A 24,335-nucleotide genomic window follows, 5' to 3' on the forward strand; every position below is an offset into this window, starting at 1 on the left:
AGTTCAAGGTCTCAGAGGGGTGAAATGGTGATACTGTGGCTAGGGCCCCAGTGTCTTGTTTTCCTGTTCAGGGTGTCACCCCTTACCCTTACCCTTCCTCCCCTCCTCTGCCACTCCCTCCATCAGCGATCCTCACCCTCTGCCTGGGCTCAGTGGTTGTGGAGACCATGACGGAGTTGCAGATGGTTAGGGCGAGAAAGAAGTCAGCGATGGAGGAGGTGGTGGAGAGGGAAGCCTTGGCAGGTCTGGAGTCTGGCAAGTTCTCCAGCCACAGGGCAGCATCTTGTACCTTGGTCAGTAGGTTTTTGTCTGGAGTCACATCTTTTTCCTGAGAGAGAAAGGACTTGGTGAGTCTTTCCTAAAGGGACTCAGAGGAAGCCTCCCCCCAACCCCCAAACACACCAGGTTCTTTGCATGCCTGGGCAAAGGATAACAGTCTTCCCTGTACTCTTGAATCCAGACGACTCCCCCTCTGCAAGCTCAGTCACTACAGATTCTTATTTGATTCCTCCCTTTCCCTCACCTCACATGTCCATCAGATATAAGCTCTGGCAGTTCTTTCATTACATTGTCTCCCCACCATTTGGCCCTCAGTCCTGATGCTATCAACAGGCTCAGATCCTGTAGTCTCACTCCGGGATTTCTGCATCACCTCTAAGCTGATGTTGCTGCCTCTTACCTCTTTTCCTTCTAACCCTTCACATGTATCACCCGTGCATCTTTCTAAACACCATTTCCCTCAGCTACTCTTGAGCTCAGTAGTCCTTCAGGAGATCTTCATTGCTGGCACAATCAACTTACTCTGTCATCTCAATTTTTTTCACAGTCTCTGCTCCCACCACTTCTCAACACAGACCCTCAGCTTAGCCGGGCAGTGTGTTTGCTGTCTCCTGGATGAATACTCCCATTCTATGCCTGTGATCTTACCTTGTTTGATAAGTCCCCTCCTGTCTACCAAAATCCTACCTCGACTTCAGTAACCATGAAAAGCACATGGATTGTTCTGGTAAGCTTTTTCCAAATGCGACATACACCACACGGGGGGTGGTGGGGTGGTGGTGGGGGAAACATCAGTGGCCTAGCAAGAAGGGAGTTTTCCACCTCTTATGAATAGGATCACTGCAGTCATGCGTCCCCAGTAGGGACCCTGGGGGCCAAGGGAAGCACAGTTGAGATGGCCTTCATCTGTCCCTGCCCGTGTGGTCCCATCAGTTTCAAAAGATTTTTCTGCGCTTGGCTGATTAAAGCAGTACCTGGCCATCCAGTGTGTGTGTGTGTGTGTGTGCGCGGGGGTTCGGGGGGGGGGTGTGGTGGCAGTGTGGGTGTGTGGGTATGTGGGCTGTCCACCCACAGGAACAGACTGCAGTGCTGCACCAGTCTCTTCCAAAGGAGGAAAGGAAGACCAAGACCAAGGACGAGGCAGAGGGCCAGGGCGTTCCTTCCGGAGGGGCCGCGCCCACAGAAGGGAGTGGTGATGATGTTTGGAGACTGGACGGTCCACAATGCAAATTTCATGACCAGGAAAATATTCTTTGGTCTGATGGTTCTGGAAACCTTTTGCAAGTGGCACTTTTAAACAAAGACTCTCTGCTCGAATCTTGGCTGTTTGCAGACCAAGAGAAAAAAAAAGGCATTTCATTTTCTATCTGCCAGTCTATTAAACACTGGCTCAGCCCTCACCCTGTCATAAGTGTGCTACCCCACCTCAGACCACAGATTTTATAGCAGCTATTAGGCAAAAACGACCCATGCTTCCTTGTTCTTTGTAGTAAAAGAAAGAAGCCAGCTTTTGTTGTTACTGTTGATACTCATTTTATTTTTGGTTAAGAGCCAAGAGCCAAGGAGACCAAGAACGGGCTCCTTTAGAACGTGGCCCTGTGCTCCGTCACGACTTGGCACCCCGGGGGATTCAGAGGCAAGTTCTGACGGTGTTTACAAAGGGAAGTACAGACCTGGCGGTGCCAGGGGATGATGGGACCAGCTGACTGCCAGATGGGCAGGTGGCAGAGAGGCAAGTTCAGGAACCTGCCAAGAAGTGTGTGTGTGTGTGTGTGTGTGTGTGTGTGTGTGTACCAGGAGATCCTCTGGGGCTGCCCCCAACATGGTCCATGGACTCATTCCAGGATCTGCCACGCCAGCCACAGATATTTTACAGGTAGTCAGAGCCCTTTAAGGCAACATAAACCACCCCCTTCAGCCAATGCCTTCCAAGCTGGAGAAGGAGCCTATCTGAGCCAAAGGTAGACTATTTCCTAGCCGAGGGTGTGGTGGGGTGGTGGTGGTGGTGGTGGTGGTGGTGGTGGTGGTGGTATGCTTACAGAGGTCCTCATCTTGGTTGCTCACTAGAACATCAGAAATAAAAACATGAGTGCTCAGGCGCTACCATATACCAAATAGGCCAGTATCTCAGGGGAGAGGGCTCAGCATTGCATATTACAAAGATGTTCATTACCCCCTCCCGCGCATCCCCTCTTCCCCCCGCACCACCACATGTCCCCAGAGACGGGATCATTTGTCCAAAACAGAGAGCTTTCTTTCAGAAAGATGACTTAAACTGCGATTAGTTACCCATCCATCTAGAATGCATAATTTGAACAATTAAATCATCCAAAGAAGCTCAAGAGGCAGAACAGTGATGGGAATGTGGAGGCCTCCCGCTGGACAAGTTGACCGAAGCCACAGAGCTAATAATGGTAGAGCTGAGATGACCCCAAACGTGTCTAACGCGTAGCTGGAAGGGACCTTGCAGGTCAGCACGAACATTATGTTATTTGAGTTTTAGAAAGCTGGTGAGAGTTCTAAGTAAATTATTTTCAGGTAATGAAAGGGAATGAAAGGGGTCTGACGTGTTGCTATGGTTACCCAGCAAGCCAGTAGCAGAGCTGAAATGAGAACCTACGTTTCCTGACCCTTAGCCCAGTGCCCTTCCTATCTGGGGATGCTATTGTCCCACTAACCCCAGATCTTCAAGCAAACAGGCTGGAGAATGACCCATGTGGCAGCTCGTAAAGAGAACGCGTCACCATCCGCATCTGCCTAGACAACAAGAATTGGCTCTTAATCTGTGTGTCAATTTCCTTATTGTTCTGGAATGAACTTAGAACTGCCTTTCAGAGTGCCAGTGAGGGCGGGAGGTGACATCCAGGATCTGGATATAGCTCAGAGGTTAATGTGTCCCTTTCACTGACCAGCAAGCAGTGAAGGGCCCCGAATAGAAGTTAGACTGGGTTGGCTCAGGGTTGCAGTTTTTCTGGGTGACTGAGATTTGTCAGGTTGAACAGGGGGCAGTGAATCTGTGAGCCCCAACTGAGATCTACCGAGGAAAGGCTCCTTTCTCTCCCCCCGGGTCCTGGCAGAGACATTCTCAGGCACATGGGCCACCCATGGTGTCTAGAACTGGAAAGTGCCAAAGACACACACAGTGCAAGACCTACAACCCATGCCTAATGAGAATTCACTAATTCATGGTTCAAATATTTAGGTAAAGAGCTGGGGGAAGGGCATTCCATTTAGAGGGGACAGAATTAAATAAGAGAAAGACTTGACAATATGGAGGTTCTGTTGTTATCTCATTTGGGGGGAAAAAAAACACAGGGAAAAAACACACCAAATCCAAGAGCTTCCTAAAGGCATCTACAGATAATTCATCTTGCAAGTTTATGAACATCAGATGTCTTAACACATTGTTATCGCTTGATCCTTGCTAATGTTGCATGTCTGTGCATAATAACAAAATAGAGTTAACTCAACTTTGTTTATTGATTTTAGAGAGAAACATTGATTTGTTGTTCCACTTATTTATGCATTCATTGGTTGCTTCTTGTATGTGCCCTGACCAGAGATCAAACCTACAACCTTGGTGTAGCAGGATGACGCTCTACCAACTGAGCTACCTGGCCAGGAAAGAGTTAACTCAATGTTGTACTCAGAGTTACAGAAGTAACAACCCGGAACGCACAGACTCCCAGCGTTTTTTCCTTGTTGCAGTCAGAAAGCACAGTCCTGGGTTAGGAATAGGAGGCAGCAAAATGAACAATGCTTCTGACATCTTGTCAGATCCAAAAAACCTAGAACCTATAATTATATGTGCCAGGATTGCAAAAATGTTACATATATGGAGTTATGCACGTGTATTAATGGGGGAAATAAAAGCCTGGAAGGAAATTCACCGAAAGGATCATTTTGAAAATCGTATTTTCTAATCATGGCATACTAGCACTTCAGGTTTCTCTTTAAGTTTGTGACTTTTTAAAAGACAAGCTGGGGTTCCCTGTGGCCTTTCTGTGAGAACAGAAGATTCTAGATCAGTGTCTCTTAGAGAAAGAGCAAGGTGCAGAGGAAAGCAGACGGGCAGGAGCCAGAGGCCCCAGTTCTGGCCTTCACTCCCAGGGAATGCTGTGAGATCTTGTAGAAGAAACTCAATTTCTTCACCTGCTCCCTGGACAGTTAGTGACGGGTGTCCCTGTGGATCAGATGTGAAGGGACCACATGCAGCAAGCTGCAGGGTTGAAGGACCACAGGGGCCGGGCAGTTAACCTAAGGGAGCGACTGTGCTGGGTAGTTCTGACGTTGATGTTTTTGCTTCATAACAACTGAAGGCTCTTTTTGATGATCACGAAGAAGATATTCTCCCATTTTTCTTGAAATGCATAAACCTGTAGGCTTATCTTTTGTTTTTCCACTTTATAGAAACGGGGGCATGGCAAATATTTCTCTTTCCTCTTAACTGTATTATTGGAAAAACGAGCATAATGGACATGCCGCTGGCCCTCGGCTCAGTGATGGAAGTGGGGCAGAAACTGTGATGAACTAGAGATTACATGCCCAGACTAAATGGCGTCGACTCTTTAATTCAAGCCAATTTCTTCCACAGGGAAATGCTGGCTTAGTGCGAAGAATTTTCCCAATTCCATTTTTTAAAAACAGAAGCCAGAAATCTATGTTTATGTGAAATCTCCCAATTTCTAAATACTAAACATTGGAAATGAACAAGAAGTGTGCATGCCCAATAAAACACTCATGAGGATTGCATACAAGACCAAGGGCTGGCCGAAACCGGTTTGGCTCAGTGGTTAGAGCGTCGGCCTGCGGACTCAAGGGTCCCAGGTTCGATTCCGGTCAAGGGCATGTACCTTGGTTGCGGGCACATCCCCGGTAGGGGGTGTGCAGGGGGCAGCTGATCGATGTTTCTGACTCTCTATCCCTCTCTCTTCCTCTCTGTAGAAAATCAATAAAATATATTAAAAAAAAATGGAATTGGAGAATATTATACTAAGTGAAATAAGCCAGTCAATGAAAGAAAAATACCACATGATCTCACTCATTTATGGATAATAAAGAACATTATAAACTGATGAACAAAAAGATAGTTACAGAGACATTAAAGCAACAAACAGACTTTCAAATTACAGGGGGAAAGTTAGGGAGAGGGGGGGTAGATAAGAAATCAAACGAAGGACTTGTATGCATGCATATAAGCATAAACAATGGACGCAAAACTCTGGGGGGTGAGGGCATGTGTGGGTGTGGGGTGGGGGGGGTAATGGTAAGATATGTACACATATAATACCTCAATAAAAAAAAAAAAAGACCAAGGGCTGGCATTTGGAGAGCCCTTCAGGGTTTTTATTGTCTTTTGTCTCTCACACCCCAGAGCCCCCTTCCATCCCTCCCCAGTAGAGGCCGCTTGCAATTCAAAGAGGAAGAGGCAGGGACTTACGATGGAGCTGCTGAAGGCCACAGAAGACTGTGCGTTTTCCCAGCGCCCCACGGACCTCTGTCGGGAGTGGCCCTGGATGGGTACCCGGGCACTCTGGCACCTCCTCAGAGGCTGGACGCCTCCTGGGCTCTTCATTGCTGGTGGGCCCTGGGCCCATCTGGCCGGGAAGGACAGGCACTGGTATTGGGTCCACTCTTCACTGTCTGAGTCCAGCTCCTTTGGGATCTCCAGTCGCTTGGCTGTGGGGAAGGAGTCCTGTTATTGCCCCTGTCATACCTGGGCTGGACCATGGCTGGGGTGATCCCAGACTCGAAGTGGGGGTTAAGAACACTGAGGAAGAACAATGTGCTGCTCTGGCAAGCAGGGAGCTGGCTACCCTGACTGGAGAAAGGAGTGCAACCAAGTCCCACAGGTGCAGATGCTGGCTCTGCTACCTCCTAGCTCTGTGGCTCTGAGCTTTGTGGCTCCCATGCCTCCATTTCCTCAGATAGGGGGTTAAAAAAAGTACTGAACACTAAGTGTTGGTTTGGAGTCTTGGAATACTCTAAGTACTGATAATGGTAGCTGTTTTTATTATTAAAAAGGATCAGAAGGGCCCAGCCAGCGTGGCTTGGTTGAGCATCGACCTATGAACCAGGAGGTCATGGTTCAATTCCTGGTCAGGGCATATGCCTGGGGTTGTGGGCTCGATCCCCAGTGTGAATCATTGCTGTTTCTTTTTTTTCCCTTTTAAAAAAATATATTTTATTGATTTTTTACAGAGAGGAAGGGAGAGGGAAAGAGTTAGAAATATTGATGAGAGAGAAACATCGATCAGCTGCCTCTTGCACACCTCCTACTGGGGATGTGCCCGCAACCAAGGTACCTGCCCTTGACCAGAATTGAGCCTGGGACCTTTCAGTCTTCAGACCGACGCTCTATCCACTGAGCCAAACCGGTTAGGGCCATTGCTGTTTCTATCTCTCCCTCTCCCTGCATCTCTGAAATCAATTAAAAAAAATTTTTTTTATGAAAGGATCAGAAGGTCCCACAAAAATGGTTACCATCATGGCAAAGGGAATTGGGTTCCCTATAATATAATATCACCTCCTTTCTCTTTCTCCATTCCTCATACTCAAAAGAATGAATGCTGCTCTCTTGAGAGTTTCTTCTCTCAGTTAAAAAGTGTGTGTGTGTGTGTGTGTGTGTATGGGGGACGGAGCTGAGGGGATCAGGTTAGCTTTACAGGCCATCTTTAGTCCATACAAGATGACAGTCTGCGCACTTTATAGCCATATCTGCTCAGCGGAAGCTTTCAAGAGATCCCGGAGCATGGAAGGCATTTCCCAGGTGTATCAAATCTGACCATGCGCCTAGACCTGGCCTGTCCTCTCAGGTAAGGTGACCCGAGAAATTCTTAAACCTGGGCGCATAATTGGGACATGTCCCCAGGCTACTCCTGACAGGTAACAATGTTGGGTGTAAATGGCGCAGGACAAAGCGACTGGAGGGCCACACACAGATCACTGACAGCCTTGTGAACACTTGAAGGTTCACAGGTGATGAGAACAGCACTGATCTGTGACCAGGAAGCCCCAGGGACACAGGAAGCTACTTTCCACAAGCCACACAGCCTCTGTGGGGAGCCAGCATGATGTCTTTAATCACCCATCCTCTAGGAGAGCAGGCGATTCTTTCAGTAAGAAGGATGGGGGCCCCCCGGGAGGCCTCGTACCGTTTTCTTGGTGCGAGTACTCGCTGCCCACGATGGTGCAGCGCCGGAACACCATCTTGTTCTCGGTCAGCGTCCCCGTCTTATCGGAGAAGATGTACTGGATCTGGCCCAGGTCCTCCGTGATGTTGAGGGCTCGACACTGGATGGACAGATCGGTCTCCTCATCGTACAGGTCGAGGTCGTTGTGCAGGAAGAAGACTTGCCCGAGCTTCACCAGCTCAATGGACACATACAGGGAGATGGGGATCAGCACCTGCAAGAGACCGAGTCCAGGTAGTCAGAAGGCAGGCTGGTTCCCTGTGTCAGGACCCTCTCTCAGGACCCTCTCTCATGGGAGGCAAAGGCATTGAATGGAAAGCTGAGGTCCGCTCGCGCGATGGACTTTCTCTGGGAAATCAAAGGTCCGTGCCTCAGGCCTCCCTTGACATTCTTAGGGGATATGCCTTCTTCAGGCAGGGGTGTCGGTATGAGGCAGGCACTCGCCATTGGTTGTTTAATGCAGAGCGGGAAGCGGGTGAGGAGTGGTCGTGCCTCTGTCTGGAGTCCCCCGACTCCTCCTGGATCCCAGTGCCATGGAAGACGGCCTCCCACTTTTACAGGTGTTCAGACCCATTGTTGATTACTGGCCACTGATTCAATACCTATTATCTATTGAGCGCTTTGTGTGAGTCCCATATTATTCCAGGTCCTGGACATGGCAGTGAGCAGAAGAGAATCCCTGGCCTTGAAGACCTCGAATTCCAACAAACAAACAAATATACCCTGGGTAGTGGTGAGTCTCATAAAGAAAAAGTAAAGAGGGTAGTGGGTGATGGTTGGGAGGGACTCTTATCAACCATGACCTTTGAGCAGACACTTGAAGACAGGGTGTGTCCTGAGGATATCTGTGGGAGGAGGAGCATTCCGGGCAGCTGCTGGGCAGTGCGAGTGGGCGGGGTGTTGGGGGGTGAGAGTAAGTATGTGAGTGAACAGGACAGGGAGGGAGTCAGGGTCCAGATCATTGAGGGCTTGTTGGCAGCAGTAAGGACTTTGGACTTTACTTCAGGAGGATATGAAATCACTGTCGGGTCTGTGCAGAGCAGGGGTATGACCTGATTCACACGTAAAAAAGGATCACTCTGCTAAATGAATGAATGAATGAACTAATGATTCAAAAGGGTTCACCAGTAAGAAGACAGTGAAACACCCTCAAGTAGTACAAGAAATTGAGTGTAGATGAAGCTGCATCATCTTTTCATAGATTGTAGTTTCTTATAGAGCCTGTACATTTTTTTCTCCTTCTCTCATGTAGTTTCTCTGTGTTTTTGTTTCTTTCTCCTTATAGGGTCAGTGCCCCCCCTTCCCCTTGTGTTTTTAAATCTCAAGTGATAAAATACTAAAACACTAATCTGTGGTTTCTTCCTCTCAGTATTTAGGGTTTGGCAGTTCTCTGTGCTAGTTTATCTTCTCTTATTCCCCAGTTATTAGGTTTCACCTGTTCAGTATCCGGCAAAGGGCCAGGCACACGTGGGTCACTGCTGTAATCTTACTCTTATATAGAAAAGCCTAATAAATATTTTTCTCCACGATTATCTCAGGGGAGGGTCCCCTCACAAAGCAGGGTTGGTCCTGACATGAACCCAAATGGGAATACTTTCAAAGGCCCACAAGAAAGCAATGGACATTTCCCCATCTCAGTCCAGGCAGTTCCTTCTTGGGGCCAGCACTGAACTTTCCTTCACAGAGTTCTATGGTATTGTCACAGGCCTTCGTAGCCATTCGTCAGAGAGGAGCTCCTACCTGGAGCAGGATGATCATTGTGAGGAACATGTAGAAGCCCCCAAGGGCAAGGGGAGGGAAGCTGCCCTTGGCGTCCGGCACATCGAAGGGAGGGTGTTCCCTAAACGTCCCGTTCCAGAGGCTGTGACCTGAGAGGAGGCAAAGGAGGATGAGACAGAATCTCCATTTAGTTCCAAGGTTGGTCAATTACATCAGCCCTTAACCTATTCCTAGACATGAGTATGCTTTGGAGGAGTCCACCCTTATCCTAGATAATAAAAGGGTAATATGCAAATTGACCCTAATGGCAGAATGACCAGAATGACTGCTTGACCAGTCACTATGAGGCACACTGACCACTTCTCGGTCCCTTCCCCCGGCTGGCAGGCTCCAATCACCCTATGGCTAATGGGGAGCCAGGGGTGAGTGGTGGGGGATGTGGGCGTTTCTAGGCCAAGGTCCCAGCCCTGCTGTGGGTCGCCCCACACACAGAGGGCAACCCACGGTGGGGGTGGGGCCAGCGAGTGGGGGGAATGGCCGGCCTCTCGGTCCCTTCCCCCTGGCCATCAGGCTCTGATCGCCCGAGGGTGGGTGGCAGTGGGGGGCGGGGCTGGCAAGTGGGCAGAAAAGCTGACCTCTCAGTTCCTCCTCCCAGCTGGCAGGCTCCGATCACCTGATGGCAAACAGGGAACCAGGGGTGGGTGGCGGCGGGGGGTGGGGCTGGCTGCAGGCAGCTGGGGAAGATGGCCCTGATCGCAGGCGGGGCCTAGGGACTGTACCCATACACGAATTTCGTGTGCCGAGCCTCTAGTTCTATATAATATAGCTGTGTGTGTGCACGCGCTCATTTAGCTCTGAAGTAGTCCTTCATACAGCTTACATGTCAGTCTCTTGGGAGGCATTAAGTCTGTCCTGCCAGAGGAGAGTATCATGGGGATTGCTTACATTTTCATGACATTCTGTGATATAGGGGTTGGGAATAGAGAAAGGGACACACGGTCTTTCCAGTTGTGTGATGGGAAGTGCCTGGCTTGGGAGTCTTGACAACCTTTACCCACCCTCTATACGTCCCCCATGCATTCTGGGCTAAGAAAAAAGAGCCACCACCTTCACACAGTCCAAGTGAACGTGTGATAAAGAACCGGGAAGGGAGCTCGCTGAGCGCTTTCACCTCCTACAGGGGCCCATCGCTGTGTGTGAGTCATTCTTCTCAGAAAGAACAGAATTCTGCCCCTCCCATAACTTTCCCAATTTATGTATCATTTGGGCAGTCTGCCAAGCTGATTCTGGCTTGCCTGCACCTTATCTCACTGTGTGACCTTTTAACCATTAACTTCCTTTCTCTGGGGACACAGTGAGACGATCTCAAATGTCCTTTCCAGTCCCGACATTGCTTAAACAAACCTGCCCTGAAGCAAAGGCAGCCAGTGGTTCCTGCAACTTAAACATTAGCCTGCTCTATTTGGTCCAGCACTTAATGAACTCACCCCTAATGCCTTGGCAGGGCCAGACCAAGTGATTTCACTGGCCTTATATGGCCCATGGGCCAGTTCCCCACCCCTGTTAAACCAGTAAGTTGACGTTAGTTTCCTGTGCGCAGCCCTCCCTGAGGGGACAGACTGTCAGGGATCCTGTCCACGTGCTGGCTCCTTCCTGCTGGACCAGGAGCTGGGATGGGCTGGCCTTGTTATCCTTCACGCTAAGAGAGTGTCTGACTTCTGACAGTATTTCTTGAGCAAATAAATGACAGATGATATTCCTAATATTTTGTGTAATTAGCACTTAAGAGATTTCACATTGGCATCCTGTGATCATATAGAGGAAGCTTTATTTTTTATGAACTCTATTTTATAGATGAGGAAACTGAGGCTCAGCGAGTTGAAGCAACTTGCCCCCCCCGCCAAAAAAAAAAAAAGATTACTGTGGCACTGTGTGTTGTTCTTTCCAGAACATTCCATACCTACAGCTCCGATGAGGCACATGAGGAAGAGGAGCCCGATGCAGAAGAAGATGTCCGTGTTCATGCGCCGCTCGATCTTGCTGCGCTTGTACCGCGGGCCGCTGTTGTTCAGCATGGCTTTCGTCTCGTGGCCTGCAAGCAAAAATGAGGTTATCAGTCTCTTGCCTCCCATTTGCCTCTGGTTTGGACCATAGCCTTGGCTCTGCTCACAGGAGCCCACAGTAACAGAGGGGCCTCCTGCTCTCACCTGCCTCTGTCCTGCCTCAGGGAGGCTGTTGAGAACCGCTGGAGAGGCTTCTCACAATTGGTCAGCAGGTACTTATTGAGCATCCCGACATGCCAGCCACTGGTGGGCATGGACAGAGCTACCATGCTCAGGTTGTGCCCTGCACAGACCTAGAGGTTCCCCTCATTTTGTAGTTGTCATAGATTTATAAGTTTATTATGACACATTTCTGGCAAATGACAATTAACTGTTTTGAGGGCTCTTTCTAATTTGCACAAAGGCACTGTTATAGGCTAGTGGTGGTATAATACACTGCCAAGACAGGTGACTCATATTCTGGTGAAAATATACAAGGAAACAAATACATGAGATAACTGCAGTCAGTAATAAGTCCCATGACATAAACAATAAACAAAGGGCTAATAATAAGAGATGGTTTTGGAAAACATAATCAGGGAAGGCTTCTCAGAAGAGGTGACATTTAAGGAAGACTTGAAGGGAGAGAAGAGTTGGGAGAAGAAGGTTTTAGGCTGGAGGAATAGTAGGTGCCAAGGCCTTGGGGTAGGACACTGCTTGGGGCCAGTAATTTTCATATTTGTCTCTTTGCCTAAGGTGTTGGTGTTGCTCGGGTAAGAGTGGCCAGGGCCAAAGGCCTCCACCCCAACATTAAATCTGTACAGCTCCACTCCTGTCTCAGAGTTCTGCATGCATAATGTTTTGTTCAAAGAAAGGACAACAACATTTGAAAACTACTAATCTCACCCAACCAGCCCTTTTTCTAGTTGGAGAAAAGTAGAAGGGACCTGCCTATAAAGAAAGAATAAATGACCACCAGAGCCACACTGAGAACCCTGGGTTCTAATTCCCAGCCTATTTCTCCTTCCAAGCAGCCCCTGGTGGTACCCAAGCCACACAGCCAGCTGCTGAGTCAAGCCAAGACTCTGTCTTTGGGCAGAGCCTGTCCTGTAGGGCTGTGGTTGGCAAACTGTGGCTCGCGAGCCACATGCGGCTCTTTGGCCCCTTGAGTGTGGCTCTTCCACAAAATACCATGGCCTGGGTGAGTCTATTTAGAAGAAGTGGCATTAGAAGAAGTTTAAGTTTAAAAAATTTGGCTCTCAAAAGAAATTTCAATCTGTTGATATTTAGCTCTGTTGACTAATGAGTTTGCCGACCACTGCTCTAGGGCTGCTAACTTTTAACTACCATGCTGTATTCCTTAGCAGTCAAATTAAAAAACACCAATCACATGTTTTCTGTGCAAAATTAAAGAAAATGAATACATCAGCTCCAGCGGTGAATGGGTTTAATGCTGTTTAGCTAGTTGCCCTGTGGATTTAAAGTGGCAACAAAACAGCAGGACTAGCAAACTCTAGGCTTATTAAATTAGACCTGAGTCACTGCAGTTGTGAGGGGGTTTGCATGGCACAGTGAGCACAGCCTGATGGTGCTGACGACACTGTGCCTTCCTGACTTCCTCAGGGTCACCCCATACACGGGGTCCCAGGACCATTCTCTTCAAACACCTGCTCCTCACCACTTAGATCCCTCTATTCTTTTGACAAGAGCTGGACTCAAGGCGGGGAAGCTGCATGGTGTAGCCGTTAGAATGTGGGCTCTAGAGTCAGAGCTAGACTCTGCAGATACTTGACCTTGGGTTAAGTGCAATTAATACCAGAAGACAAGTGACCTTGAGTGAATGATTCCCTTTGCAACTCAATTCCTTGTCTGCAAAATGGGAGATGATGGTTGTGTATATATTTGGGGCGGGGGAGTGGATTAATATACACAAAGTACCTCAATGCGTTCCTTGTACACAGTAGGGGTACACACCTCCACACTGGATCTCTTCCTCTACAAAGCTCAGTTTGGCTTTTTTGGGCCTTTGATACCGAGGATACTCTTATTTTTTCCGTCCGTATTGTCCAGGGAGAGACTCTAGACCAGTCATTCTCAACCAGGGGGTTTTTACTCCCCCGATGACATTTGGCAATGGCTTGAGAAGTGGTGGATGCACATCTTGAGAAGGTGGTACTAATGGCATCTAGTGGGTAGAGGCCAGGGATGCTGCTCAACATCCTACAAGGCAGCCCCCACCACCAAGAGCAATCTGGCCCTGTAAGTCAATCGTGCCAAGATTGAGCACACCTGCGCTAGATAATAACACCGAAAATAATTAGCACTCTTTTTGCTCATACTGTTTGAGAACCTAATATGTGCTAACCCATTTCACAGGTCATTTTGTTTGAACCTCATACCCCTACAAGATAGGAACTCTTAGTGCACCCATGTCGAAAGCTTAGCCAGCTAGCACTGGAATGTGAGCTGGTGAGTGGATTTGAACCCAGGCAGCCTGACCCCCACCCCGCCCAGAGCCACAGTGAGCTCTCTCTAAACCTGTCCCCTCATACATCATTCCCATCATGCACATAGAGTTTCTCCTTTGTTTCTGATCACTCAGAAAAGCAAATCTAAGTCCATGTGGATTTTGTTGCTGGGGCAGGGATTGCTGCACAGCTCACCTTTAGTGGGTCTACCAGATGGCACTGAACTCATTACCAAAGACCCTTCAAAACAGTCACCTGAACTGACAAATACAACCCCTCCTTCCCCCAAATTAGGGAAAGCTAGCTAGATTGTGTCATTATTTGTTTAAAAACCTGTTTTTTTTTGACAGTCCCAAAAAATGAATCTTAGGGTAGATTGATGTTTAGAATGCTCTTCTATGTCCATCAAAAGTGGGGCTCTACTCAGACCAAAACAAATCAAACAAAACAACAAGCAAGGTATCCTAGTGAATAAAAGACCCAGAGACATGTATTCTGGAGTCCTCCAGTGAAAGTAGACACCTCGGGGAGACCGTGTTGCCCCTACAGAGGAAGAAGTCTGCAATTGTCAACGTTACAACCGATATTTATTGAGAACCCATGGGGCACCAGGTTCTAGATCCCAGGGATACAGTAGCCATAAGACTTTAGATTTCATTGTAAGATGTGTTGCTATTTTTTTAATTGGAAAGCAAAATGGCAGTGGCAAGGTCAGACACACCATCATAACCGCAGCCATAAGATGAATAAAAATAATAATAATAACTGCAAAACACAATGAAAACCCATCACATTTTTACGTGCTAGATGCAGTGCTTTTCATGTGTTGGGTCATTTGATCCTCGCAAGTACTCTATGAGGCAGATACAAATATTTTCCCCATGGGTAGATGAGGAAGCCGAGGCACAAAAGGTGAAGTTATTAAGTTTGATGAGGTTATTCCTCAGGCTCAATAAGATACACTTCATCTTGCCTATATAGTTAGTGTCACAAACCCATTGGAGGTGAAGGAGCAGGACTCTCCCTCCCTGTCTTGTTCAGTTGAGTGACAGTAACTTGGAATCTAACATGCCTCCTGTGGACCGAGTGAGCAGCTGTGATTCCAGCCTCAGTTTGCTTAGCTGAGAAATGGGAAGTTATGTGACTCTACCCCTTAGAACTGATGTGAGTTTCCCCTCGTGGAGATGGATTTGGAGGAGGGGACAGAGGAGGGAAGGTAGAGAGGGACCAAAGAAACGGTCCAGGGACAATGACCTGCATAGATGACAATGCCAACAGCCACCTCGGTGTTTCTGATGGTGCAGCCTCGGAGCAAAAGACTCTCACTGCCAAAGCCGGTCCTGGTCTGGTCAGGATGCTCCCTGGGGACGAGGAAAGACGGAGAGTAGTTTGGTGGCTTCTCCATGCCATCACTGGCACAATGGTATCTCCGTGGCATCCCAGAACTAGAAGCAGTGAGTGAACACGATCCCTATCCTCCCTCTTTTTCAGAAGAGGGGTATTAACTTGGAATCTAGTCTCCATGTTCAAGTGCAACTCCTGATAGCTCCTGGGGGGCTGGGCTGTGAGAGGAATGACCCACCCGAAGGAAATCCTCATTCCCCACCGGAAAGGGATCTGGCTTCTGGCCCTACAGGGACGCCTGTGCTCCCTTCAGGCTGTGGTCTCGTGCTTGCTGTCACCTGGCTGCGGGGACACAACTGCACAAGCTGACCGTCTGAGTCCACAGCCGACACCAGGCGGTCCTGCCTCTTGGATGTGAGCTGGGTCAGGAAGGGCAGCTGCGGGCTCCTCTCCTCCAGCTCCTTCTCTCGCTGGCCTCACTCCTGCACTATCCTCCTCTGGCTCCGTCTCATAAAATAAACAGACCTCCAGGGAGGTGGGCAGGGGACTTGGTGCCATGTAGGGGAGGCGACTTCTTAGAGCGGGATGGAGGTTTTTTTTTTTCCTCGCTCCAGGCTCAAGGAGATTGGACATTTTTGCCTCACACTTGAAAATTCTGAGTCCAACTAACACCAGGTTTTACCCCGTGTCTGGCCCTTCTTCTACCCTGATGCCTTTCCTTTGGGAGCTTTCAGAAGTTTAAACATAACTTCCCCACAGCACTGGGGTGAAGAAAAATAATCATCAGAACCTTTAGGGCTTTTTCTCCTTCTAGGTCTTCAATACTTCTTTTTCCAGGGCTGGTATATGTGTATTTTTTAAATGTATTAACTCAATCATCATGACAGCCTTGTAAGATAGGGTCATGTGACTGTACCCACTTTATAGATAGGGAAACTGAGGTAAGTTCAGAGAGATAGTAAGGGGCAGAGCAGAGATTCAAACCCAGGAAGCCTGGCTCTAGAGTGCTCTATTGTAATTAAAAATATCCTTTAATACTAATTATTCCTTACTGTGTTTATAAACAACATTGTCTGATGTTATTTTATTTGACTCTTCAAGGCTCAGCCACACACCTAGAACGTGGGGCATCATAGGACTCGGGAACCCAGGCCACAGACATCAAACCTCCTGCGGTTTTCACTGAGGTTTCTCTAGCTGCTCTTTGTGATAAAAAAGAAAGACATTTCCTTAGGACCCGAATGCTTATTTGTTTGGCCATTTTAAGGAAAAAATGTTTCTCGCTGAAGAGGAGATATTTACTAGCAGCACGTACGAGATACTTACATGTAACCCTTAAATTTGTTGAGGTGGTTGTTGGGTTTTTCACACACGATGGTGTTGTGGAAGTGTTCTGGTTTGAACTGGGCCTCCTGTGAGAGAGAGGATGTCACAAGATTATTAAGAGGGATCTACTTTTTTTTTTATTTCTTTATTGATTAAGGTATCACATATTTGTCCTCATGCCCCCATTCCCATCCCACACCCCTCCCCACACATGCCCCCACCCCCCTGTTGTCCCCAACCGCTGGTTAGGCGCATATGCTTGCACACAAGTCCTTTGGTTGATCTCTCACCTTTACCCCCTCCCTCCCCTACCCTCCCTCTGAGGCCCCACAGTCTGGAGGGATCTACTTTTAATAGATCATCGGGGAGCTAATCGTTGTGAATAAGGTAATCCCTGCTTTGTCACAATGTAATAGTTGTCATGCATTAGAAGAAAAAGTTAAATCCTCATGAAAGAGGAGAACCTAGATGCAAATAAAATTTGGATTGACAGCAGAGAAAAGTTGGACAACCTCCCATGTCCAGAGACCACGTGTCCTATGCCTTTTCAGGATGTTTAGTAGCATCTCTGGCCTCTATCTCCCAGATGCCTGCCGCATGCTCGCCAGTGTGACAACCAGAAATGCCTAGGGTAGAGTCGCTAGACCAGCACTGCCCACAGACCTTGATGGGAATGTTCTATTATGCACTGTCCAAAATATGGAGGCCACAAATCATAGGGGGCTACTGAAATGTGGTAGGATGACTAAGGAATTGATTTTTAAATTTTATTTAATTTTCATTGATTAAAAGTTAAATAGCTACACGTGGCTAATGGCTACCACACTGGGCAGCACAGAAATAGATGATAAAAAATAAGAGATTGTATGTCATGCCATTTAGAGATAGCCACAGTTAATGTTCTTGTGTATGTAATATTCCCAGGGTTTAAAAAATACATGTACACACACGCACACCCACACCCACACACATTTATGTATGGACGCACATGTACAGTTATGCATTTGAAAACTGAGTTTTTTTGTTCATATACTTGAACATTTTTACATCTTTTTAAAAATTCTTTACATCTTCATTAACACCTGCATAGACACCGGCTGTCTGAATGCCACCATATTTCCCTTCATCATTTCACTATTGAACATTTACATTATTTTGATTTCTTTTGCTATTGTAAAACTTCTGTGAAAATAGTTGCCAATAAAATAAAATAGTCCTAGCTCATTGGATAGAGCGTCACCTGTGGACTGAAGGGTCGGTCCCAGGTTCAATTCCAGTCAAGGGCACATGCCCGGGTTGCGGGCTCGATCCCCAGTAGGGTGGTGCAGGAGGCAGCCAATCAATGATGCTCTCTCATCATTGATGTTTCTATCTCTGTCTCCTTCTCCCTTCCTCTCTGAAATCAATAAAAATAAATGGCATTGACTGTACTTTCGTTTCTGCCACACACCATGATGATAACTTTACACAAATTGTCAAGCTTACAGTTATTTTATGAAATGGGAATTTTAACGATCCCCGGTTTAGAGTTGGAGACACTGTGGCCCAGAAGGGTTCCGCTGGTGCCCATGGCCAGCGCTGGGATTTGAAAGCAAGTCTGACTAGACCGTCTGCTGTTAGTTACACAGCACACCGTCCTGGTGAACATTCTTGGAGCCAAGTACTTGAAACACTTCCCTGACTCTCCGCTTTTCTCCTTCATTAGGTATTTTAGTTGTATAATCTTTTCTGGTCCAATGGGGGTGGGGATACAACTAGGGGTGGGGAAATCTTGCTTTCTAATTCTAGGACTACTATTATGTTCACCTCCTGAGCCTCAGTTTCCCCATGTGTAGAATGGGACTAGTGCCACCCCATTGTCCATCTCATTTGTGCCCCAGGAGACAGAATCCACTTGGGAAAGGAGTGAGAGGCGCTGCGTGCTAAGCAAACAGAAGGAAGAAATGCTAGGGGCGGGACAGGAAACGGTTGCCTGGGTAGAGCTTTTAGCACAGGGAGTGAATTTACGGCTGAAAGCTCCAAGGTACAGCTGTTCAAAGGGGCAAATTGATCAGAAGAAATGATAGCATTTTCTGGCTTCGTGTAAATATACTGTCCATTGGATCTGTGGAGGCACCAGCATAAATAAACCCTCCAGTCACTTGAAATAAATTACCCATCCAGGAGTTTCTAAAAATATGGCCCTTTTCCCTCCAGGTATCGATTCTTTCAGGGACAAACACTTGCCGAGTTCTGAGATGATGACAAATCATGCTGTAATTTGTCAGCTGCTTTCGTGCCCTGATTAAGCCGTGTGCTTCACTCTGATCCATCCACTCGGCTTGCTGCTGGCTTTCTGAATCCAAACACAGTTTAGGGAGGAGTGGCCTCGGGGTCTGAGAGCTCAAGATCATGCTGCAGCGAGTCCCTGATGCCTGTTTCATGGGACGTGGTGGATGCCTGGTAATGGCCAAGTTTCCCTTTCTGGTCCCTCCAAGGGGCTTCCCAGTGACCTTCCTCTTAAAGTGCCCCTTGCTTTGCTTTGCTTCTGGGCAATGGCCTTGGGTCCTCTGTCTCCCTCTCCTCTTGGAGAAGTGACCTTGCCCTTTCTAACTACCTGTCCCCTGGGCCACCTTCCTCCCCTCCCCAAGATGGGCTGTGGAGAGTGGTATGTGGGCTCTGCTGTATCCAAAGACAACCCCTCAGGCCCTGCTTCCTTTGAAGCATTTGCCAAAACTCATTCCTGGGAGCTGAGACCAAGGACAGGAGGGCATCGCCACGCCTTCCAACTCCGCCAGGCCCTTAATTGAATCAGGAGTTTGGATTCCCTTCTGATTCCCTGCCTCACAGCTTCTCTTAGCTTGTGGATGAAGCTCACCTAAGCAACTTCTTTTCACACCCAGCCTTCTGCCGAAGGCACTGACCCTAGTGCAGTGGTTGGCAAACCGTGGCTCGCGAGCCACATGCGGCTCTTTGGCCCCTTGAGTGTGGCTCTTCCACAAAATACCACGTGCAGGCGCGCACGTACAGTGCGATTGAAACTTCGTGGCCCATGCGCAGAAGTCGGTTTTCAGCCTGGGCGAGTCTATTTTGAAGAAATGACGTTAGAAGAAGTGGGGGTGTCGTTCGGTTGGGCGACGGGAGACGTGGCACATGTGGCTCGCGAGCCATGGTTTGCCGACCACTGCCCTAGTGGAAGTCTCACTAATAGCAAAATGGCCAGGAAAAGACAAATTCTTCCCAGAAAGAAAAGTGCACGCCTCTGCATTCTCCGGGCCAAGCCTACCTACCCTGAGCACGTAGTATGTTCCAGGCACCTGCCATTAAGTCCTCACAGTAGCCTTAAGAGGTTTTGACAGATGTGCAAATGGAGACTGAACTAAAGCCGTTGCTTTACGGTTGGTAAGTAGCAGAGCCAGGATTGCAATGGATATGATTCGAATCCAAAGCCAATCATGATCATCCTCTCTATCATCATCATCATCATCATCATCGTCATCGTATTTATTCCTCTTCCTTCTGTTAGTGTGATAACTATTGCTCTAGCATCTATTGGATGCTTATTTTGTGCCAAGAACCAACTATGTATTTTATACATGCTATCTCCTTTAATTCCCTGAAAAGGATCTGACTAGTCTCAGTCATTCATGCATGCATTCAAGCATTTACTGACTGTCCATGCTATCTGAACCAGAGTGAGGGAGAATCAAAGAGAAGAGGTGATTGACACAAATCAATTATTGCAGCTGTAACACCACTCAAAGTTCCCAGTTCAACTCATGTATCAATATCGGTATCTATGAAAGTAGAGGAAAATCAGCCAAGGCCAAGGGTCAGTGTGTAATGACTCTCCAGGTGAACGTACTCCTCACTGACCTATGGCCCAGAAACAGCCAGCTGCCTCCTCCCAGCCCCACTGGGAAGGCCACGGGGAAGCAAACAGCCTGAAATATATTCCAGTAACTGGAACAGGCCATTTCACTTGCACTAGTCTTAACTGTTACTTTTCTAGTCTTAGTTTCCACTGTTCTTCACAATTGAATTTCAAGTTGGTCTATACATATAATTGCATAAAGGCATAAAGGCATGAACGCTCTTTTGAAATACTTTGTAGTTTTCTGGTGATTCACTGTCCATTCTACTCCTCTTTCATGAAGAACCATTTAACTTCCTTGTGGGAAACTATCTCTCCTCCATGGTTTCTCAATCTCAATGGGAATTAAGTCAAGATGCCCTGCCCCCTAGACTCTCCCATTGTGGGACTTTGACGTGAGTGGAATGACTCAAGGAGGAAAAAACAAATGAGACCATTAAGTAATTGCTGCTACCCATCTCTCCCACTGTACTGTTTCCTGGTTCTTGTTTCTGAGCCTGAGTCTTCAGCTTTCCTTTGATTCTGGGAGCTATATTGTGTGCTTCTTCCCTACCATCCCATCCCCACCACATTTTTTGCAATAATTCTGTTTTGCTTAGTTAGATCATTTCTGTTGCTTGCAGACCGAGAATCCTAACCAACACAGTGGCCTACTCAGTTGCATGGACATATCTGGGCCTTTAAAAAATAATGATGTTTATTAATTTGGTAATGTCACAGTTCAGAAAATGCTGCCTCTTATTTATTTGACCTTATTTGATCTTCACAACTCTCCCGTGACATGTTCAGGACAGGTTATTCTGTGTTATTGGAGATAAAACGAAACATTGACTACTCTCAAGTAATTTGCCCAAGGTCTCACAGCTCATGAGCACAGAGGCTTGTCTGGTTCTAAAATGTGCACCATTCTTTGCTTGATTTAACTATTTAATGCTGTTTGCCAACAGAGCAAACCCTCTTGGCCCTTTTCAGGATTTCTTTGCAAGTTTTCCATATTGATAATTCTCTTAAACTTTCATAGCCAAGCTCAAGATTTACACTTCTTAAGGACCCTCTGTCCACCACATACCATTCCCATCTCTCCTTCTTTGAACCTAGACAATTCTTAAATATCTATACCACTCACTTTAAATTTGTCTTATACTTTTAAGTGTCAAGTACCAAGCTATTTCTATAAGCCAATCGGTAGATTAAGCATGGCAACTGGTCCACAAATTCCCATATGCACCCAAATGTCATCTGTAGACAGAGTAAAAATAAGTCTCACTTATACATGGTTTTCCAATTTCTACAGGAATTCTTGAAATCAATAAATTACAAATCCATTTTAAGAAGTCATCAAATTCATAGTAACTCTTTGTTATTATTTTCTTAAATAAAGGACTCTGAAAGGACAACTACTTTCAGGGAGGAGAGCTTGGAGGGGGTGGGTTAAGATTTCCAATAATTTTTGATAGACACAGGGTTTTAAATTTAAAGAAAAATGGATCTCTAGTCCTAAGGTCTTAGAGGATAGAAAGTATATCTTAGAGCACTTTGAAAGCCCTCCACAGCCATTAGGAAATATTCAAGGATGGTGCTGTTAATTGAAAAGAGAGAAATTAACTCAACTCTTTCTTTAAATACAGAATGCATTTATTTACAGAGTTGTTACTGAGATGGTTATGAAAAAGAAGAGTTGAACCAGGGATCATCAAACTTCTGTGCAGCTCCGAGAGTCTGTTACCCATACAACCCTCAGGCTAGAACCACCCCTATCACCCCCACCCCTCCCCCCGCCCCACACAGGGTTTAGGGTGGCAAAGCAGCAGTGGTAACTCATTTGTGGTGCATGCCTGTGGACTCTGTAGGGACCAGGGTTACAGGGTACACAATCTCCACCAACTCTGGCAGCTATGAAGGAGGTACACTGCAACCTTGTAAGAATGCTATTTAAAGTTTTGCTTTTTTTTTTTTTTTTTTTTTTTTTTTTAGTTTAGCATGCTAGTTTGGATAAATTGTAGAAGCAAATGTTCTTCATGCCCCAGCTGCTGAGCCAGGTGACAGAGGTTTCCTTCCTGGCATACAAATTAACCCGCTGATTTCTGAGAATCCTCTCTGAAAACTAATGACAGTTACCAGCACTTGATAACCTTCTTGCTTCCGGGTGGGGTAGAAGTCCTTTTCAAGATCAGCCACAATAGGCTGACTGGCAGCTACTGTCCCTTCTGATCTGGGTGAGGAAATAGTCTGCATATTCAATGACTCTGGGTCTCTCCTACAAAAGCACACAGATTGATCTGGAGGGCTCTGCCTTGTAGTCCATGTGCCCTTTTCTCAAGTGGACAAATACAAATGTTGACTAAATGCAATCTTGAAATCTTTCTTTAAAAAATTATTTATTTTATTGATATTTAAAAAAATATATTTTTATTGATTTCAGAGAGGAAGGGAGAGGGAGAGATAGAAACATCAATGATGACAGAGAGCCACTGATAGGCTGCCTCCTGTACTCCCCACACTGGGGATGGAGCCCACAACTCGGGAAATGTGTCCTGACCAGAAATTGAACCATGATTTCCTGGTTCATAGGTCGACACTCAACCACTGAACCATACCAGCTGGGCTTGAAATCTTCCTTTTTAAATCGAGGTAAAATTATATTAGTTTTAGGTGTCAACATAAGCGTACTGAGGTCATGGCAAAAGAAGTCAGGAGTCAATTTGAAGAAGTTCCCACTGAGTGGGACAATCATAAAGGTAATAACTGCACTGATTTGACATCCACCAATATGATTAAATCCACAAGTTCATATGGTTAATAAAAAGGAAAAAAACCTCATCAGTCATCTCTGGAGGATGCTAGAAAGTCAACTCATCTAACATTGGCACAAACATGCACAGACACAAATTAACCACAATCTGATTTAGGCAGTAGATTTAACTACCAATGTTAGAAATATGTTGTATGGGGAAGCATGTTAAATGGCACCACAGGGAGACAGTGCAACCAGCAAAATCAAGACTACAGGAGATTTTACAGGACAAATAACCTGGTTTACTCAGAAACAAAAACTAAGTATGCAAGAAAAAAAAAAAGCAGAATAGGCAACCTATAGAGCAAGAGATTTAATAAGCTAATCTCAATATTTGAATACGGAATCAGACAAATTCAAAATATCCAACACTGACCTGAAAGTTGATATCAAGGAATTATGTTTAATATTTTAGGTATGACAATGATATAATGGTATATTTAAAAAATCATATTCTTAAGAGACAGATATTGAAATATTTATGGGTGAAATGTTATGATATAGAAGATTTGCTTCAAAACAGAGAGAACAGGGTGGGGATAAAGATAAAACAGGATTGATCATGAGTTGATTATTGAAATTAGGTGGTAGGTACCTAAAAATTATCATATTATTCTCTCTACTTTTGTATATACTTGAACATTTCCATATAAAAAGAAAGAAACAAAGGAAGAAAGGAAGAAAAAAGGAACTCTGCCTGAGTTTAAATCTGAGCTCAGCCAATTGTGAAATGGGAATAATCAAAGTGCTTATCTCATAATTATCTCTGAGGAGTGGAAAGAGATAATAGGTATACAACCCTTAGAAGAACTGTCTATGCCTATTTTTTGTGCTCAATCAAGCTATTTAGTGATACTACTTATTATGATATATTATTATGTAGATCCTATATTAAAAGAACCCTAAACAACATGATCTCAGCTCAACATTTAAGCAGTTATCAACAGGTAGAAAGACAGTATTATTCTTAACAGAAATATGGAACAGCCTGTTAGGGGCAGGAAAGAGGATTTTTCCCTGGTTCTCAGGGCAGGCGAGGTTGAGGTGATAGGCTGCTACCTTCTGCTTTTTTAAAGGTGTATCATCACTGAACTGGGATGGCCTTAAATGACTCCCTACCCCACCTCAAGTCTGTCAGAAAAGTAGTCCTCTGCCTAAATACAGGGTGGGCAAGAGCAGGTCTTACAGTTGTTCGTGTGGAAAGTACATAATATGATCATTAATTAATAATAGAAGAATAAAGTTAGTGTTTCACATACACACAACTGTAAACCTACTTTGGCCCACTCCTGTATGTTAGTCAGCATACAATTGCAC

At 46.2% G+C, this 24,335-nt stretch overlaps 1 protein-coding gene across 2 annotated transcripts in view; it reads right to left on the minus strand.

Annotated features, from left to right (window-relative positions):
* The window catches only part of ATP10B (ATPase phospholipid transporting 10B (putative)), a 187,755-nt gene that overhangs the window by 36,621 nt on the left and 126,799 nt on the right, over positions 1 to 24,335 (minus strand). For both annotated transcript variants that reach the window (XM_079772877.1, XM_079772878.1), the window contains 7 exons: positions 16,372 to 16,457; positions 14,956 to 15,062; positions 11,152 to 11,283; positions 9,213 to 9,340; positions 7,434 to 7,686; positions 5,720 to 5,958; positions 137 to 328 (listed from right to left, as the gene is read on the minus strand). In XM_079772877.1, the coding sequence (XP_079629003.1) occupies positions 137 to 328; positions 5,720 to 5,958; positions 7,434 to 7,686; positions 9,213 to 9,340; positions 11,152 to 11,283; positions 14,956 to 15,062; positions 16,372 to 16,457 (1,137 nt within the window). The remainder of the gene's footprint in view (positions 1 to 136; positions 329 to 5,719; positions 5,959 to 7,433; positions 7,687 to 9,212; positions 9,341 to 11,151; positions 11,284 to 14,955; positions 15,063 to 16,371; positions 16,458 to 24,335) is intronic.

The sequence above is a fragment of the Cnephaeus nilssonii genome, assembly GCF_951640355.1.
Source record: "Cnephaeus nilssonii genome assembly, chromosome: 5".
Lineage (NCBI taxonomy): Eukaryota > Metazoa > Chordata > Mammalia > Chiroptera > Vespertilionidae > Cnephaeus > Cnephaeus nilssonii.